General features: G+C 41.9%; 1 protein-coding gene, 1 non-coding gene and 1 pseudogene across 2 annotated transcripts; all 3 read right to left on the bottom strand.

Annotated features, from left to right (window-relative positions):
- Positions 1-3,722: 3,722 nt before the first annotated feature.
- Positions 3,723-6,162, bottom strand: LOC120288482 (annotated as a pseudogene).
- Positions 6,163-8,643: 2,481 nt separating this feature from the next.
- Positions 8,644-9,016, bottom strand: LOC104418790. Its single transcript, XR_005546466.1, has one exon. It is a non-coding gene; the product is annotated as an uncharacterized LOC104418790 (transcript).
- Positions 9,017-15,620: 6,604 nt separating this feature from the next.
- On the bottom strand, positions 15,621-18,365 carry LOC104418788 (cytochrome P450 CYP82D47). The gene is made up of 3 exons (XM_010030231.3): positions 17,362-18,365; positions 16,983-17,189; positions 15,621-16,349 (listed from the first exon to the last, which is right to left on the bottom strand). The coding sequence occupies exons 1-3, from the start codon at positions 18,106-18,108 to the stop codon at positions 15,729-15,731; spliced, it is 1,575 nt and encodes a 524-aa protein (XP_010028533.2). The 5' UTR covers positions 18,109-18,365; the 3' UTR covers positions 15,621-15,728.
- Between the last annotated feature and the right edge of the window lie 1,631 nt (positions 18,366-19,996).

Below are 19,996 nucleotides of genomic sequence, written 5' to 3'. Positions count from 1 at the left end.
CGAGAAATTTGCTGAAGGAGGAAGCAAGTAATAAACAAGAAAAGTCAAAAGTTGCGGCAATCTTATAGAAGGGAGGGACAAGTAGCCGCACAAGAAGCTCCAAGCATGAAGAAGAAAGAAGAATCCAACGTCCATTTTCTCCCTCCTCATTAATGCATGCACATGCACGCATGGAATGGGGGACGTGAAAATTCTACGGACGCCTGCAAGAAGATGGGCTAACCTTTTTATAATATTTTCCTTGCTGGAGTGGAGATCGAAAGAAAGGTCTGGAGAAGAAAGAAAGCAAAGTTGAACTTGGATTTTGGAAAAGTTGCGGCTGGATCTTTTCACACTAAAGTCGGCTATCTTCAAGAGGTGGTGGAACGCCTATAAATAAGACCACGGAAGGAGTGTGGTCGGAAGGAGGCCAGAGGAGTTAAGAGAAAAATCTATGAAAAAGGCCCGCTGAGAGACATACAGACGAGTGAAAAAAGAAGAGATTAAGAGAGATAGAGAGTCTCGTTAGAGGAAAACCGAAGGTGAAGTCAAGGAGGAGGGAACGAAAAAATTCACTTGAGAGGTTTGTGAGAAAAAGAGCTATTAAAAAAAGAGAGCCCGTAGAGTGGACGTGAGAGGCGAGAGAAAAGAAAAGCAAAAAAAGAGAGAATAAAGAACAGTTGCTGTTCTTCTTCTTTGCGAGGCTTTGCCGTCGATCCCTGCCGTTCCGTACCGTCCCAGACTCCTGCAACCAGCAGCCACCTCTGCTCGTCGCCACCACTGCAGCAACCGTCGCAGCAGCCCGCGCGAACGCCGTCGCTGCTGCCGCCCGCGCCGCTGCCTCTCAGTCCGCCGAGTCCACCAGCTCTTCCTCTCGAGTTGCTGCGCCTGAGTTGCCTCCATAAAGCCCACGACGAGATTGACCAGGAGCTGCTGTTGCGTTCCTACCGCCCCCTATTCTCACTCGTGTCCGAACCGAGTCGGTTCCACAAGTTTTATTGCAGGATCTTTGGTTGCGAGCCCGCTGCCATTGAGCCGATCCCTGCGCTGCACCGCCACGCCTCCGAACGCCGGTGTCTCTCTCCGCCAGCCGTCACTGCAGCAGCCCGCGTCGCGCCACCGCCGTTCCGCTAGTCGCCGTTGTCCCTCTCTCCGTGCCTGCGCCGCCCCCGCGTCCACCACCGCTGCTGTTGACGCCAGCCGCCGCGAGCTCCGCCTCTGCTCCGCACCCCTGCTCGCTCGTCCATCGCCAGCAACGCCCCTGCAGCCGAGCAACCGCGCGTCCCTCTGCTCGCTCCCCCCCCGGTTGCTGCACCGAAGTTACTCGTCCAAGCCGGTGCTCACATCACCGCCCTCATTGCTGTTGCCACCGCTCGCCGGAACCCAGCTCGATGCCACGAGCAGCAACGACACTATTACCAATCTTCTACCGGTGAACGCTGCTCGACGCTATCCCTCGGCAAAGACGACAGTGCTGCTGAATCCAACTCTGGAATGTCGCCACTGTCCACCTGAATCCGTCGTGTCCTTGTTACTTTCATAAGCCCGAGGAGTGAGGAACCTTCATGTGCTTTTATTTTGCAGATATCTCCACCTGCAGCGAATTCCAAAGTCACGTGCTCTGGGGAGGAAAGATAATAAAAGGAAAAGAGCAAAACATTATCCCAAGCCACCCGTAGAGCCTCTGGCGAACAACTGAATCACAGGTCCCCAAGCTTCGTGGCCGTGTCATCGCTGCCGTTCGTGAGTCCCTTGTTGCCGGTCCCGTTTTGGAAACGAATCATCTAAACTAGGTAGTGTTTTTGTTTATTTTATTTATTTATTTATCATTTGTTTTGTTCTTTTTAGTAGAATTATTCCTTAATATAAGATTGAGAATGTTCAACATGAAATAGCATGTGGAATTTGTGATTGACAGTCCGATTTTCGCGCCCGAAATCCGACTCGCAATTGCTTGAAAAATCGCTAATCCGATCTCATGCCAAAAATTTGATTCGCAATTTTATTTATAATTGGCCAACCCGATCTCATGCGCGAGATATGGTTCGTCAATTTTTAAATATCAATCATATCATCTCTGATTTTCCGTGGTGTTGGTTGAATTTCGCTTTCATAAAATAAAAAATAAAAATCCAAAAAAATGTAGGTTAGAATTAGGTTTATTTCCTGTTTTAAGGTTTGCATATTTAGAATATGAATTTTATTTCGAATTAAAAAAATCAAATCAATCAATTTAGGTTGCTAGTTTTTTAACTTAGGTTTCATGTTTAATACCTTGACAATTTTTAATTTCGAAATTAATACAAAAACATAAAAAAAAAATAGAATTATGGCATTCTTTGCATGTCATTGCATTTTAGGGTAAAATTTCATATAATTTAATTCTAGATAATAGTTTTTTTAATTTATTATGAGTTTAGATAAATTTTTAGATAGATTGCATTTTAGTTAGGGATTTCTAAGTTACGATAACATTCTAGTTTAAATCAGGATTTGGCTTAACCTCATTCCTAATACAAATTAGATGATATTTTAATTTAGATAGATAATTTTCATTTTTTATTCCGAATTTCATGAAAAATACAAAAAAATGTCTTAGAATAAATTAGTTTTATTTTCTAGGATAAATTGCATTTTTAAGAAAAAAGAAAAATGTCATGTGCATGCCATGTAGGATTAGATGTCATTTAGTGATTGTTATTAGGTTCATTTAATTAGAAATTGCTCGTCATTATAATTAAGTCATTAGGTTAATTTAGGTTGCACATTTAATTATTACATTTCTAAAAAAAAATTATTATTTTGCTCATGTCATATAGTTTAGGATATACTACCATGACATATCATGTTAAATTAATAGTATGCATTGCATGAAGCATGATTCTCATTAAATAAGTGAAAACCAAAAAAAGGAAATTGCGTGTTAATTAGAAATCATATCTAGGTCTGTTGATGTGAATTCTGATCTAACAATGCAAATACTTTCGTTGCTATGAGATAAGTCCTGCAATTTATTCATTGCTTTCTTAGGTGTTAAATTGGTGGTTTGCGCACCCGCATGATCACCTCACATGTTAGGAAGATAAATTAAAATCAATTCAAGCTGCCTGCAAAAATATTTTTGAAAATAAAAGAATGGTAACGAAAGGGCATTAGAGAAATCTAGTGTAACCAAGTCCCCGAACTCACAATCTCTAGTCCGTAGGAGTGAAGTAATTCTCCCATTACTTTACTTGGTTTCTAATCGACCCACAAAAAATAGATTAGTGGCGACTCCATGATAAACATCATTTGCATGTTAAAAACTTAAACCATAAGTTGTGAATTGGTATGAGCTTTCGAGTTAAGTCCAGGCTTAGCAATCCATTAGCCGAACCCTTAGGTGGTCCAACCCGCTTTGGGAGGTCGTGACACAGTTCTTTTTTTCTTTGAGAAGATACCACTAATACCTCTATGTTTAGAAAGTTGAATATATCACATGAAGGGATATGTTTTGCCGCGTATGTACGGGTGATTAGGGGCCCATCAGCTCCTGGCTGGGATCAGATTTGGGTTGTCACATCGACTTAACCAGCATCATGGCTGTTTTACTTGATAAGGGAGGTGGCAGATCAATATGAGGAAACTTTAACCATATTATTTTTTCAGAAGAAATTAGGCTAGAGATGCATTGCAGCAAATGATTGACAAGGCAAGGCAGAGCAAACTTGGGAACTCCATTTAACTTATGCATACATGCAGATATGTAGTGTGAATATAGGTACAGACATGGGACACACTTGACTTGTTGCTTTCTCTGTAAACGCTTAGTAGCATGTGGCTGGTAACCTTGGTGTAAGTACAGCCTCCAGTGGTGTTGCTCTGGGCATTGTCAATCCAGGACTCTCACTCATATCAACCTCTGCACCCGAGACTCTTTCCAGTTTGAATGCATGAAGCAGCCGGGCAAGAATAAGTTGCACTACCTGTAGGCCAAACGAGACCCCTGGGCACATCCTCCTACCAGTACCGAATGGTATATATTCAAAAGATTGACCTCTAACATCCACATGAACATGGTCGGTCAGGAATCTCTCTGGCTGAAACTCTGATGCGTGTGACCAGACTCTGGGGTCACGTTGCAGCTTCCACAAGTTAACCATAAGGCGCGTACCTGCCGGGACATGGAAGCCGGCTACGATGCAGTCTTCCATGGCTTCCTTTGTACAGAAAGTGGCAGTACAGGGTAAATACGCAGTGTTTCCTTGACTACAGCTTGTAAGTAGGTTAAGTTCTTTATGTCCGATTCTTCCACCTGGCGGTGCTTGCCAACTTGGACATCCAGCTCATCTTGTGCCCTTTCTAGCGAGTGGGGGTTGTTTAGGAGAAGGATAGTGCCCATGTAAGAGTCAACACTATGGTGTCATTGCCCCCAAGATCATACTCTGCAATATAAATGAGTATCATTTCCCAGTGGCTAGTTTTGTGCTCTTGCTGTAGTTAATTAAACGATTTAGGGTAAAAGTCCAAAAGTTTGTAAAATGAAGAACATATTCATCTTCTAATATACAAGCATTGCAATGTTTTGTTTTTCTTCTTTTCTTTTCTATAGGAGCATTGAAATGTTTTTTGCTGATATGTTATATTGCCACTTGGAGACATTGTAGAAGTTTGAATTTTAGGTTATTTTGGAAATAATTAAATGAAGAAGCACTTTTTTCTCTCGATTTTTCGTTCTAAATGACATCGCAAGTTTGTGTAATGACTAATTTGTATGTCTATCATGGCATAGATTTTTTCCTGAAATGTGTGGTGACCCTTTAAAGCAGTTGCATAGATTTCCTTGATTGGCTAGACTTTCCTCGTCGTGGGTCCTGACCTGGAATCAATCGTGTTTGAATTTCTTATAAGGAGGTTTTCGCTATCACTTACTTCGACTTCTACATCTTAACTTGTTAATCTGACTGGGAACTAGGAGCACAAACACGGACCAAAACTGTTAGCTAGCAGCCTTAAAGAACAAAAAAATGTAAAAAATGATGGAGAAGGTTTTGCAGTGAAAGTTTTAACAGGTTTACCAAGCAAGTGGCCTTGACGATGGTATCAGCCTCTTGAACAGAGTACTTCCCTTCCTCCAATTCCGTTGCAGAGAGCATGAAATGAATGAAGTCTTGCTCATCATCCTCGACTTTTGCGACGGCCCTTCTTTTCCGGTGCTCCTCGACCCACCTTCCCAGGACCCAATCCAGTTCCTTGGCGGTCCTCTTCATTTCAGCCACACGTCCCTTCACAAAAAGAGTATTTAGCTAGGCAATGATCTATGGTATGGTTGATATGGGGACTCAATAGACAAAGCTATTAGAATATTCGTGTGATACGTGCGTTGCTTGTCGATTGGATCAAACTTTTGGTTGATCGATTCGATAACGATTTGATTATGTTTAAACATTTCTTACCCTCACTACATCTAGCCATCCTAGAAAAGGTATTGCATCTGAGACCATAAATTCCCCCACAAGATGGGAGAAATCTCCCAGAGCTTTGCGGCATCTTGATGACTCCTCTTCATCCCCTTCGTTGCCACTCAGATAACGTTTTCCTGCGACCATCCTCACCGTTATATTCATAGCCACATGCCCAAAATCCTTCTCCATCTCCACTGTAACTGGGTTTTCACCGTTGCTTAACCATTTCTCGTACAACCCCTTGACGAAAAGATTGGTTTCTGCATCTCTCACATGCTTGAACGAATCGAGCCGGTGGTTTGAGAGGAGCTCAACCACGGCGAGCTTCCTCATACCGCGCCAGTATGGACCGTAAGAAGCGAATCCAAGCATGGCATGGTCATAACCCATGAGTTTGATAGATAGTGATCTGGGCCGGGTGGGAAAGACCCTGTCATTTGAAGTGAAACACTCTTTAGCCACTTCCCAGTTACTTACCACGAGTACTCGGAGTATGCCAAGGCGGATAGAGAAGGCCGGTCCATACTGATCGGCCATGGCTGCGAGGATTCTGTGCAGTAGCTTGTTTGGCCCCAGAAGATGAAGATGGCCAAACAAAGGCCATGCTCCTGCTGCCTCTGGTAGTGTTTGGCCCCTTTTGTTGCTTCTTTTGGATCTGTGCAGTGAAGCACTGAGATAGATGATGACTAGAAGAACAGCAAGGCCAATCTTTTGAAGGTCGAGGGAGAGCAGCTCCATGGTTTGCTTTAGTCTTGAGATGGTTTGTGAGCAACTCCGGATGGCCTGTTTTGCTGATACGACAAAGGCTTAGAAGACTTTATGGGAACGCAGTGTGATAAACCATTATCTAGACTTGTTTCATGGATGATGCCGAGGATAAAACCGACAGCCAAATGAGCGATATGTGGGGAATATATGCTTTCCTTTCCAAGCGCCAGCCAAATTGTTTGTTGAATGTCATATCATCTACTTGATCCGTAAAATGAATATGGACAATGGGAACACATTATTTTCTTTCTGAGGGGAGTGAGTGGACTGGACTGTAGGAGGCAAGAAAAGTCTCTTAAAATTGATGGCCACTGATCCATCTAGAAGAGAACAGTTTCTACTACCAGTCACGTCTGCACACGTGTGTGCGCATGCGAGAGAAGAGAGAGAGAGAGAGAGAGAGAGTTTTCTCTCCTTGGATTCTAAAACTATGTATTTATGTATTGTTCACAAGCAATTCTCTCTGGCTTCGCTATTTAATCCTCAGAAACGGGAAATAGTGTAATAGGTCAATCTTTTCAGGGACGGGCTGGACGGTGAGCAGATTGCGAACTCTGCCCCTTTCTTGGAAGAAATTATATCCGCAATGCAATTCTCTTACATTTAAGCATTGCAGTGTTTGGTGAAAATGACCTGACCAGAAGAGTTGTCTTCTACCGTAGAGAGAAAAAAGAATGTCCAACTTGTTGAGGTTATCCTACATTGGTTGTGGAAGGAGCAGGTAGTCAATTTACAAGTACAAGAGAAAACTTTACTCCTTGAGCTAGCTTTTAGGGTAAGAGAAGCCCAAGATCATCCAATATTGGTATTTGAGCCCAATTTGCCAGTAACTTTAGACTCAAGAGTCACAGAGGAGAGTTACATATTGTTGCGCCTCTGATTCAGGGCTTGATGTTTGATGGGGAGATTGTTGAAATTGTCCTATATCGGTTGTGGAAGGGGCTAATGGTTAGTTTACAAGCATGAGGGAAAACCTCACCCCTTGACCTAACTTTTGAGGTGAGAGAGGCCCGAGATCACCTAATACAACCAATGACTATTCTTAACCTTGTTTGAAAAGAGAAATCACTAGTGTTAGCATCCGGCAGTCTGCTTATAACCATATTACCTCCTCTAATGGGGAGGTATTCTAATCATGAAAATCTTCAGACTTGTTTATGGATCTGCTAATTCATTACATCTGATTGGATCATTCCCAGAGATCCCTATACAATCCAAAAGTACACTATGTCAGCTATGCAAAAAATGGATGGAAAAACGAAAACAAAAGAAGGAACGCACATTGGAACACAACTTATTTTGTGCATCGGTTTGAGTGTACTTGTGCAAGTACTCGTTGCGTATCGCATCAATCAGAGGTCCTTAACCTGTATGCTGTGTTCTGCATATCCAGTCCAGTTAATTGGAGGGTACATCTTATGGGATGTCGACTTTGACAGAAGTTTCATTTCAATTGAAATTAGATCTTGTAGCGTAATTGCATCCCACAAGCATCAACAACTTGAAGACACTGTTGACATTTTTGCTTGTACATCTGTGCAATGGCAGTCACAAACTCTGTTATCACGAGGTGCCATTGACACAACTCAGACGTATTGATCGGATGAAATTGTGTCATGTCTAGAAAGGGCAACCACAGCTGCATGTTTTGCGATTAGAGAACCACATGTGAAACCAGATCTTTTTGCATCCTTCAAAGTTTAAAGATGTTACCGGAGGCACTTAATTATTCATGCAATGCTTGTCTTCTAATTTTGATGAAAGCTTATGCGTTTATTGCTTTGGATAGGATACATACTAGACAACATAAAACCGAAGGAATCTCAAACGCACCAAATCTTTTCTCAAGTAGTAGAGTTAGCAGCCCCATTGTTCATTGTCAACGTTGAGTGTGGTTGACAGGAAAGGGCATAAGTTTCAAGATCAGCAGTCCCCGATTGGAGGGAGATAGCATTTCTGTGCAAGTACATGGAGCGAGGCCCACCACTTTGCATTTTTGTTGCATTGCAAAGTATGTCGTCGTGCCATGGTTGCCTGAAAATGACAGTTAATGTCTAAGAATGGTTGTTCAGAAAATTCTTGCTGTCAGACTCTCTGATAGTACCTTTTGTAAGCTGTATATGCCTCATCAGAATTCAGTCCAAATTCCTTCCAATTTTTCCATTTTAATCTCTGTGACTTTAATGTATCGGTGCTGTTAGAGTAAAAGTTCCTGTATGTGCTGCCAAGTAAACAATGACCAAGCCAATTTAGCCCTCGACATGAAACACATGATCCTTGCAATGAAAACTAGCCATCGAGATGCACAGGGTAGAATCTGGTTTGAATGCAATCTTTAGTAGAAAGAAACATACAAAATCGCCATCTTTTGGCTTGACAGTAGCTAAAGGAATGAGATCATTGCAAATAATACAATAAGCTGCAACTTATCGTGAAATTATCTTATAACTTCTCAGTCGGCTTCTTCCACAGAGGCTTCAATCCTAAGAAGAACAAACCCAACTGCAACACCAACTAGAACAAGATCGTTCATGATGGTCGCAATCTGAAATATCTCACCAACAGCATTGCACTTAGAAGACAAGAGTGCCTCTGCCTCTGCCTTTTCCTTGTGACCTCAAAGAGCCCACCATGTTTGCAAATGACTGCTCAGTGCACACAGGGACTCCTAGGGAAGCCACTCTGTTGTGAGCTTTTAGCCCACCAAATGCATTCATTCCTGTTATGTAATTCAGATTGTTCGTCCTCTTTCCTTTGCTCACGGCAGAGGCAGACGCAGAGGCGGTGAGAGCCAAAGAAGCAATGGTAGCAGAGGCGGTTGCCATATCCTGGAATTCCACAGCCTAATTAGAAATCAAGAACATTTCACAGCAGTGAGAAGAGCTAGATCTTTCTGGGAAGACAATGTGTGTGTGCCTATTTCCAGTTGAAAATGTTCAATACCTTTTTTTAAGCAGCGGGTTACTTCTCTGAGCTTGCTGAACTAAATGGAGGGAAAGTGAGGCTTTGTATGTGGAAGAATGGGAGATAGAGAAAGGATAAGGTGAGTGTGGTTGGCTCGAGGGCAGATTTGCTGCAGCTTCAAATATTGTCCAAGAAAAGCAATGAAGTTAGAGCCTTTGGTTTGCAGTGAATATGGACTACCCGTTCATGCCAGCTTGTTCTATCTATTAAATCCCAGTGCAATTACAAGACTTGCAAGAACTGAAGAACCGAATAAAAGCATATAACATTGTTTTGAACATATGACACAACAGGAACCACATTGAAGTCCAGCATAGTAATAAAGTACCGTTCAAATAACTGGAACTTTCACATGAAAAATTAATCACAGCTAGCCAAAGTCCCAGATCAGATTGGGCACCACGAGCTGGGGTTTTCAGGTACTGTTGCCTCCTATGATGTGAACCTTAATGATGCGATCGGTGACTCCATTTTCCTCCAGAAGCTCACATATACACCGGTCGTTAATCTTTAAATTGTTATGGCGGCATAAGGCCCCCCAGCCGGTGATCCAGGTGTGGCTGTCTGTCCACACCTTAACCGTCCCTCTCCATGTCCTCCAAGTGGGATCGTGGAACAAAACGGCCTGAGGTAACTTGAGTTCATAATCGATAAGGACACTGCGTGGAACATACTGCAACAAGACAGGTGAATGCGATGAGGACTCTATGTCAATAATTCTAGGCCAAAATCTCTCATTTGTAAAAATAAGTGTTCTGTAATGATCATTCTGTAGAGCAAGAAAGAAAGAGTGACATGGCAGCAAAATTGACAGACTGCGGATCTATGAAGGCAAGAGCAAAACATTCATAACAAGATCACACTTTAAGAGGATACACAATGCGAGACGAAAACGGGATTGAAGAGCAAGCATACCAAGTAAGAACTTCTTAGAGCCTGGACCACCGTCACGAAGTAAGGATTTTTGAGGTTGATGTACCTCTTCACATTGGTAGGATCTTCATTAGCAGCTTTCCTCTCTTCAACGTTCCCTGAATATCAGATAACACTAGGAGAGTCAATCTTTGGGATGGTTCTAGAGATACTTTACTAAACTAATTTGTATCTTTCTTCAATGAAAGGTTCAAATTTTGGCGTTATCTCATCATGACGTCTCCAGCAAGTTTTTGTTCCTTAGGATTCCAGGGTGTCTGTGTTTGAGAGTATGGGGAAAGGTGAGTCACAGCAGGAGCACGAGGTACGTGCTAATTGCCTTCTTTGTTTCTTCACTGTGATTCATTTCCTGCTTCTTGGTGAGAAGAGCGAACTCGTTGGCACGTCTAGTATTGGTTCTGAGGCATAGAAGGAGTGCTTCGAGAAAACTCGGAGTGGATTTCACGTTTGTCGGTCGAGCAGAATTCCATAATGGATAGAAGGAGAAACACCCGATGGGAAGTCAATTGAATGCAATACTAGAGTTATGATGCGCTCGTTCCATTGTGAAGCAGAGAATAAGGCCTTTCCAGACCAACCAATTGAGAGCTGAAATTGAAAGGAGGGACGGAATGATTTTTCTAAGGGGATTTTCTCGCCTTTTTCTCTCACTTTCTCGCTGCTTTTTCCTTCACTTTCTCCCCTATCCTTACTGGCTTTCCAAACGGAGACGAATCAGAAAAGGGAGTGACTGGACGCACTTGAGAAAGCAGCGAGGAGTGACCACCCGCTATAATATTGTGGGAAAATACAAATATTGTCTCGCGCACGAAAAGTAAGGTCAACATATATAATAATATATTATTTATATATATTCAAAAAATTTGAATTCATAGAATTCCCTTGCTATAATAATGCTGATATTTTTTCTATTTGATGGTTAACTGACTATTCCAGGCTATTACCATAACTTGGTCTCTAGATAATTTTATTGAAATTCTTAAATTATATTGATAGATATCTGATTTGCTTTTACAAATGAAAAAAAAAAAAATCCAACTTTGGAGCTAAATAGTTATTGAGTTTTGGGTATTTTTTCAATTTTTAAAAATAAAAAATATTTTCTTATGGGAAAAGCTAACGTCAAATGTTAAAATTCTTGTGTATATGAAATTGCAATTGGAGGAAAACATGGCGGCTGGCACTAAAGGAATGCATGAACATGTGTTCCAGGAGGAGGTTAGTGCTCCATGGTGATAAGAAATCTGTAAGAATGTACTTCTGTAAAATGTTCTTTCCAGTAGCGGATGCGGTTGCAAGATCATATTATTTGGCCCATTGTAATTTAGCGTAACATCACCAATGGCTACATTTGCATTTATAATGGCAAGAGAGTCTAAAAAAGATCCATGCTCCAGTTTGTTGACGCCTAAATTTTGACTAATCATTTAGTAATTAATTACATAAAAAATTTTAGGGATTAATCTTTAACCCCTAAAAAAAATAGTAAAAATTATATTTCATGTAGTTACATATGCATCGGTACCAAAAGGCAACAAGACGCAGCGGCTCGTGGTCGATAATGTTCACAGAAGGAATGGTCTCTCTTCGCTTGTCTGAACGCGTAAAAGAGCGAAAGTCAAAAAAAAAAAAAAAAAAAGAGGAAGGAGGTTCTTGCACGTCCGTTGTCTCTCCCTCATTAATTCATGCGCATGCACGCACAAATTCGGCGAACGTGAGGATTCTAGATGAGCCCTCAGAGAAGCAAAATGAGCCCATGATATATTATATAATATGCTCTCTCTCAAGTGTGGGTTGTCAGGAGAAGCAACGAGAAATTTGCTGAAGAAGGAAGCAAGTAATAAACAAGAAAAGTCAAAAGTTGCGGCAATCCTATAGAAGGGAGGGACAAGTAGCCGCACAAGAAGCTCCAAGCATGAAGAAGAAAGAAGAATCCAACGTCCATTTTCTCCCCCCTCATTAATGCATGCACATGCATGCATGGAATGGGGGACGTGAAAATTCTACGGACGCCTGCAAGAAGATGGGCTAACCTTTTTATAATATTTTCCTTGCTGGAGTGGAGATCGAAAGAAAGGTCTGGAGAAGAAAGAAAGCAAAGTTGAACTTGGATTTTGGAAAAGTTGCGGCTGGATCTTTTCACACTAAAGTCGGCTATCTTCAAGAGGTGGTGGAACGCCTATAAATAAGACCACGGAAGGAGTGTGGTCGGAGAGGGAGGCCAGAGGAGTTAAGAGAAAAATCTATGAAAAAGGCCCGCTGAGAGACATACAGACGAGTGAAAAAAGAAGAGATTAAGAGAGATAGAGAGTCTCGTTAGAGGAAAACCGAAGGTGAAGTCAAGGAGGAGGGAACGAAAAAATTCACTTGAGAGGTTTGTGAGAAAAAGAGCTATTAAAAAAAAAAAGAGAGCCCGTAGAGTGGACGTGAGAGGCGAGAGAAAAGAAAAGCAAAAAAAGAGAGAATAAAGAACAGTTGCTGTTCTTCTTCTTTGCGAGGCTTTGCCGTCGACCCCTGCCGTTCCGTACCGTCCCAGACTCCTGCAACCAGCAGCCACCTCTGCTCGTCGCCACCACTGCAGCAACCGTCGCAGCAGCCCGCGCGAACGCCGTCGCTGCCGCCGCCCGCGCCGCTGCCTCTCAGTCCGCCGAGTCCACCAGCTCTTCCTCTCCAGTTGCTGCGCCTGAGTTGCCTCCATAAAGCCCACGACGAGATTGACCAGGAGCTGCTGTTGCGTTCCTACCGCCCCCTATTCTCACTCGTGTCCGAACCGAGTCGGTTCCACAAGTTTTATTGCAGGATCTTTGGTCGCGAGCCCGCTGCCATTGAGCCGATCCCTGCGCTGCACCGCCACCCCTCCGAACGCCGGTGTCTCTCTCCGCCAGCCGTCACTGCAGCAGCCCGCGTCGCGCCACCGCCGTTCCGCTAGTCGCCGTTGTCCCTCTCTCCGTGCCTGCGCCGCCCCCGCGTCCACCACCGCTGCTGTTGACGCCAGCCGCCGCGAGCTCCGCCTCTGCTCCGCACCCCCACCCCCCGTTGCTGCACCGAAGTTACTCGTCCAAGCCGGTGCTCACATCACCGCCCTCATTGCTGTTGCCACCGCTCGCCGGAACCCAGCTCGATGCCATGAGCAGCAACGACACTATTACCAATCTTCTACCGGTGAACGCTGCTCGACGCTATCCCTCGGCAAAGACGACAGTGCTGCTGAATCCAACTCTGGAATGTCGCCACTGTCCACCTGAATCCTTCATGTGCTTTTATTTTGCAGATATCTCCACCTGCAGCGAATTCCAAAGTCACGTGCTCTGGGGAGGAAAGATAATAAAAGGAAAAAGAGCAAAACAGCAAAATGGTGAAGGTGGGAATTAGTGGAGACCCATTCACGAAAAGAAATACACGTGTGTGGACCCCATTGATCTACGAGCACTTCTTGCTAACAAGCCAATCAGCTCGAACCAAACACTGCAGCTTATCCAAGCCACCCGTAGAGCCTCTGGCGAACAACTGAATCACAGGTCCCCAACCTTCGTGGCCGTGTCATCGCTGCCGTTCGTGAGTCCCTTGTTGCCGGTCCCGTTTTGGAAACGAATCATCTAAACTAGGTAGTGTTTTTGTTTATTTTATTTATTTATTTATCATTTGCTTTGTTCTTTTTTAGTAGAATTATTCCTTAATATAAGATTGAGAATGTTCAACATGAAATAGCATGTGAAATTTGTGATTGATAGTCCGATTTTCGCGTCCGAAATCCATTCAAATTCTTGAAAAATCGCCAAATCCAATCTCACGCAGAAATTTGATTCGCGATTTTATTTAAAATGGCCAACCCGATCTCATGCGCGAGATATGGTTCGTGATTTTTAGATATCAATCCTATCCTGTCGATTTTTAGTGGTGTTGGTTGAATTTCGCTTTCATAAAATAAAAAATAAAAATCCAAAAAAATGTAGGTTAGAATTAGGTTTATTTCCTATTTTAAGGTTTGCATATTTAGAATAGGAATTTTATTTCGAATTAAAAAAATCAAATCAATCAATTTAGGCTGCTAGTTTTTTAACTTAGGTTTCATGTTTAATACCTTGACAATTTTTAATTTCGAAATTAATACAAAAACATAAAAAAAATTAGAATTATGGCATTCTTTGCATGTCATTGCATTTTAGGGTAAAATTTCATATAATTTAATTCTAGATAATAGTTTTTTAATTTATTATGAGTTTAGATAAATTTTTAGATAGATTGCATTTTAGTTAGGGATTTCTAAGTTACGATAACATTCTAGTTTAAATCGGGATTTGGCTTAACCTCATTCCTAATACAAATTAGATGATATTTTAATTTAGATAGATAATTTTCATTTTTATTCGAATTTCATGAAAAATACAAAAAATGTCTTAGAATAAATTAGTTTTATTTTCTAGGATAAATTGCATTTTTTAAGAAAAAAAGAAAAAATGTCATGTGCATGCCATGTAGGATTAGATGTCATTTAGTGATTGTTATTAGGTTCATTTAATTAGAAATTGCTCGTCATTATAATTAAGTCATTAGGTTAATTTAGGTTGCACATTTAATTATTACATTTCTAAAAAAAAATTATTATTTTGCTCATGTCATATAGTTTAGGATATACTACCATGACATATCATGTTAAATTTAATAGTATGCATTGCATGAAGCATGATTCTCATTAAATAAGTGAAAACCAAAAAAAAAAGGAAATTGCGTGTTAATTAGAAATCATATCTAGGTCTGTTGATGTGAATTCTGATCTAACAATGCAAATACTTTCATTGCTATGAGATAAGTCTTGCAATTTATTCATTGCTTTCTTGGGTGTTAAATTGGTGGTTTGCGCACCCGCATGATCACCTCACATGTTAGGAAGATAAATTAAAATCAATTCAAGCTGCTTGCAAAAATATTTTTGAAAATAAAAGAATGGTACCGAAAGGGCATTAGAGAAATCTAGTGTAATCAAGTCCCCGAACTCACAATCTCTAGTCCGTAGGAGTGAAGTAATTCTCCCATTACTTTACTTGGTTTCTAATCGACCCACCAAAAATAGATTAGTGGCGACTCCATGATAAACATCATTTGCATGTTAAAAACTTAAACCATAAGTTGTGAATTGGTATGAGCTTAGAGAGCTCAGAAGCAGGCTTAGCATGAATCCATTACCAACCCTTAGGTGGTCCAACCCGCTTTGGGGAGGTCGCACCCGCTTTGGGGAGGTCGCGACAAAGTTCTTTTTTTCTTTGAGAAGATACCATTAATACCTCTATGTTTAGAAAGTTGAATATATCACATGAAGGGATATGTTTTGCCGCGTATGTAAGGGTGATTAGGGGCCCATCAGCTCCTGGCTGGGATCAGATTTGGGTTGTCACATCGACTTAACCAGCATCATGGCTGTTTTACTTGATAAGGGGAGGTGGCAGATCAATATGAGGAAACTTCAACCATATTATTTTTTCAGAAGAAATTAGGCTAGAGATGTATTGCAGCAAATGATTGACAAGGCAAGGCAGAGCAAACTTGGGAACTCCATTTAACTTATGCATACAGGCAGATATGTAGTGTGAATATAGGTACAGACATGGGACACACTTGACTTGTTGCTTTCTCTGTAAACGCTTAGTAGCATGTGGCTGGTAACCTTGGTGTAAGTACAGCCTCCAGTGGTGTTGCTCTGGGCATTGTCAATCCAGGACTCTCACTCATATCAACCTCTGCACCCGAGACTCTTTCCAGTTTGAATGCATGAAGCAGCCGGGCAAGAATAAGTTGCACTACCTGTAGGCCAAACGAGACCCCTGGGCACATCCTCCTACCAGTACCGAATGGTATATATTCAAAAGATTGACCTCTAACATCCACATGAACATGGTCGGTCAGGAATCTCTCTGGCTGAAACTCTGATGCGTGTGACCAGACTCTGGGGTCACGTTGCAGCTTCCACAAGTTAACCATAAGGCGCGTACCTGCCGGGACATGGAAGCCGGCTACGATGCAGTCTTCCATGGCTTCCCTTTGTACAGAAAGTGGCAGTACAGGGTAAAGACGCAGTGTTTCCTTGACTACAGCTTGTAAGTAGGTTAAGTTCTTTATGTCCGATTCTTCCACTTGGCGGTGCTTGCCAACTTGGACATCCAGTTCATCTTGTGCCCTTTCTAGCGAGTGGGGGTTGTTTAGGAGAAGTGATAGTGCCCATGTAAGAGTCAACACTGTGGTGTCATTGCCCCCCAAGATCACACTCTGCAATATAAATGAATATCATTTCCCAGTGGCTAGTTTTGTGCTCTTGTTGTAGTTAATTAAACGATTTAGGGTAAGAGTCCAAAAGTTTGTAAAATGAAGAACGTATTCATCTTCTAATATTCAAGCATTGCAATGTTTTGTTTTTCTTCTTTTCTTTTCTATATGAGCATTGAAATGTTTTTTGCTGATATGATATATTGCCACTTGGAGACATTGTAGAAGTTTGAATTTTAGGTTATTTTGGAAATAATTAAATGAAGAAGCCCTTTTTTCTCTCGATTTTTCGTTCTAAATGACATCGCAAGTTTGTGTAATGACTAATTTGTATGTCTATCATGGCGTAGATTTTTTCCTGAAATGTGTGGTGACCCTCTAAAGCAGTTGCATAGATTTCCTTGATTGGCTAGACTTTCCTGGTCGTGGGTCCTGACCTGGAATCAATCGTGTTTGAACTTCTTATAAAGAGGTTTTCGCTATCACTTACTTCGACTTCTACATCTTAACTTGTTAATCTGACTGGGAACTAGGAGCACAGACACGGACCAAAACTGTTAGCTAGCAGCCTTAAAGAAGAAAAAAATGTAAAAAATGATCGAGAAGGTTTTGCAGTGAAAGTTTTAACAGGTTTACCAAGCAAGTGGCCTTGACGATGGTATCAGCCTCTTGAACAGAGTACTTCCCTTCCTCCAATTCCGTTGCAGAGAGCATGAAATGAATGAAGTCTTGCTCATCATCCTCGACTTTTGCGACGGCCCTTCTTTTCCGGTGCTCCTCGACCCACCTTCCCAGGACCCAATCCAGTTCCTTGGCGGTCCTCTTCATTTCAGCCACACGTCCCTTCACAAAAAGAGTATTTAGCTAGGCAATGATTTATGGTATGGTTGATATGGGGACTCAATAGACAAAGCTATTAGAAAAATTCGAGTGATACATGCGTTGCTTGTCGATTGGATCAAACTTCTGGTTGATTGATTCGATAACGATTTGATTATGTTTAAACATTTCTTACCCTCACTGCATCTGGCCATCCTAGAAAAGGTATTGCATCTGAGACCATAAATTCCCCCACAAGATGGAAGAAATCTCCCAGAGCTTTGCGGCATCTTGATGACTCCTCTTCATCCCCTTCGTTGCCACTCAGATAACGTTTTCCTGCGACCATCCTCACCGTTATATTCATAGCCACATGCCCAAAATTCTTCTCCATCTCCATTGTAACTGGGATTTCACCGTTGCTTAACCATTTCTCGTACAACCCCTTGACGAAAAGATTGGTTTCTGCATCTCTCACATGCTTCAACAAATCGAGCCGATGGTTTGAGAGGAGCTCAACCACGGCGAGCTTCCTCATACCGCGCCAGTATGGACCGTAAGGAGCAAATCCAAACATGGCATGGTCATAACCCATGAGTTTGACAGATAGTGATCTGGGCCGGGTGGGAAAGACCCTGTCATTTGAAGTGAAACACTCTTTAGCCACTTCCCAGTTACTTACCACGAGTACTCGGTGTATGCCGAGGCGGATAGAGAAGGCCGGTCCATACTGATTGGCCATGGCTGCCAGGATTCTGTGCAGTAGCTTGTTTGGCCCCAGAAGATGAAGATGGCCAAACAAAGGCCATGCTCCTGCTGCCTCTGGTAGTGTTTGGCCCCTTTTGTTGCTTCTTTTGGATCTGTGCAGTGAAGCACTGAGATAGATGATGACTAGAAGAACAGCAAGGCCAATCTTTTGAAGGTCGAGGGAGAGCAGCTCCATGGTTTGCAGTTAGTCTTGAGATGGTTTGTGAGCAACGTCGGGATGGCCTGTTTTGCTGATACGACGAAGGCTTAGAAGACTTTACGGGAACGCAAAGTGATAAACCATTATCTAGACTTGTTTCATGGATGATGCAGAGGATAAAACCAACAGCCAAATGAGCGATATGTGGGGAATATATGCTTTCCTTTCCAAGCGCCAGCCAAATTGTTTGTTGAATGTCATATCATCTACTTGATCCGTAAAATGAATATGGACAATGGGAACACGTTATTTTCTTTCTGAGGGGAGCGAGTGGACATTGAGGAGTCCCGATTATTGTGGGAAGCTTTCTGTTTTAGTTTGGACTGGACTGTAGGAGGCAAGAAAAGTCTCTTAAAATTGATGGCCACCCATCTATATAGAAGAGAACAGTTTCTACTACCAGTCACGTCTGCACACGTGTACGTGCATGAGAGAGAGAGAGAGAGAGATTCCTCTCCTTGGATTCTAAAACTATGTATTTATGTATTGTTCACAAGCAATTCTCTCTGGCTTGATCGCTATTTGATCCTCAGAAACGGGAAATAGTGTAATAGGTCAATCTTTTCAGGGACGGGATGGACGGCGAGCAGATTGCGAACTCTGTCCCTTTCTTGGAAGAAACTATATCTGCAATGCAATTCTCTTACATTTTCTCAGCGAGAAATGCAGTGTTTGGTGAAAATGACCTGACCAGAAGAGTTATCTTCTACCGTATCTTATCTTGAAAGCAAGTCAAAGCACACAATTCTCATCCAATAGAGAGAGAAAAAAAAACGTCCAACTTGTTGAGGTTGTCTTACATTGGTTGTGAAAGGAGCGGGTGGTCAATTTATAAGTACGAGGAAAACTTTACCCCTTGAATTAGCTTTTGGGTAAGAGAAGCCCAAGATCACTCAATATTAGTATTTGAGCCCAATTTGCCAATAAGTTTAGATTTGAGTCGCATAGGAGAGTTACAGATTATTGCGCCTCTAATTTAAGGCCTAATGTTTGAGGGGAAGATTGTTGAAATTGTCCTATATTGGTTGTGGGAGGGGCTAATGGTTAGTTTATAAGCATGAGGACAAACCTCATCTCTTGAGCTAACTTTTGAGGTGAGAGAGGCCTGAGATCACCTAATACAACCAATGACTATTCTTAACCTCGTTTGAAAAGAGAAATCACTAGTGTTAGCATCCGGCAGTCTGCTTATAACCATATTACCTCCTCTAATGGGGAGCTATTCTAATCATGAAAATCTTCAGGCTTGATTATGGATCTGCTAATTCATTACATCTGATTGGATCATTCCCAGAGATCCCTATACAATCCAAAAGTACACTATGTCAGCTATGCAAAAAAATGGAAGGAAAAACGAAAACAAAAGAAGGAACACATGTTGGAACACGACTTATTTTGTGCATCGGTTTGAGTGTACTTGTGCAAGTACTCGTTGCGTATCACATCAATCAGAGGTCCTTAACCTGTTTGCTGTGTTCTGCATATCCAGTCCAGTTAACTGGAGGGTACATCTTATGGGATCTCGACTTTGACAGAAGTTTCATTTCAATTGAAATTAGATCTCGTAGTGTAATTGCATCCCACAAGCATCAACAACTAGAAGACAGCGCCGACATTTTTTGCTTGTACATCTGTGCAATGGCAGTCACAAACTCTGTTATCACGAGGTGCCGTTGACACAACTCAAACGTATTGATCGGATGAAATTGTGTCATATGTCTAGAAAGGGCAACCACAGCTGCATGTTTTGCGATTAGAGAACCACATGTGAAAACATATCTTTTTTCATCCTTCAAAGTTTAAAGATATTATCGGAGGCACTTAGAAAATATATGGTGACATTTATGTTCCCAGAAATAGTTTC

The sequence above is a fragment of the Eucalyptus grandis genome, chromosome 9 (assembly GCF_016545825.1).
Source record: "Eucalyptus grandis isolate ANBG69807.140 chromosome 9, ASM1654582v1, whole genome shotgun sequence".
Lineage (NCBI taxonomy): Eukaryota > Viridiplantae > Streptophyta > Magnoliopsida > Myrtales > Myrtaceae > Eucalyptus > Eucalyptus grandis.
Note: the sequence above shows the minus strand (reverse complement) of the source record. Positions and strands in the feature narration are given on the sequence as shown.

Coding starts and splice junctions, on each gene's coding strand:
- LOC104418788 (XM_010030231.3), bottom strand. CDS start 18,108: ATGGAGCTGCTCTCCCTCGACCTTCAAAAGATTGGCCTTGCTGTTCTT. Junction 17,190..17,361: donor GATGGCCAGATGCAGTGAGG/GTAAGAAATGTT, acceptor CTTTTTGTGAAG/GGACGTGTGGCTGAAATGAA. Junction 16,350..16,982: donor TCGTCAAGGCCACTTGCTTG/GTAAACCTGTTA, acceptor TTTATATTGCAG/AGTGTGATCTTGGGGGGCAA.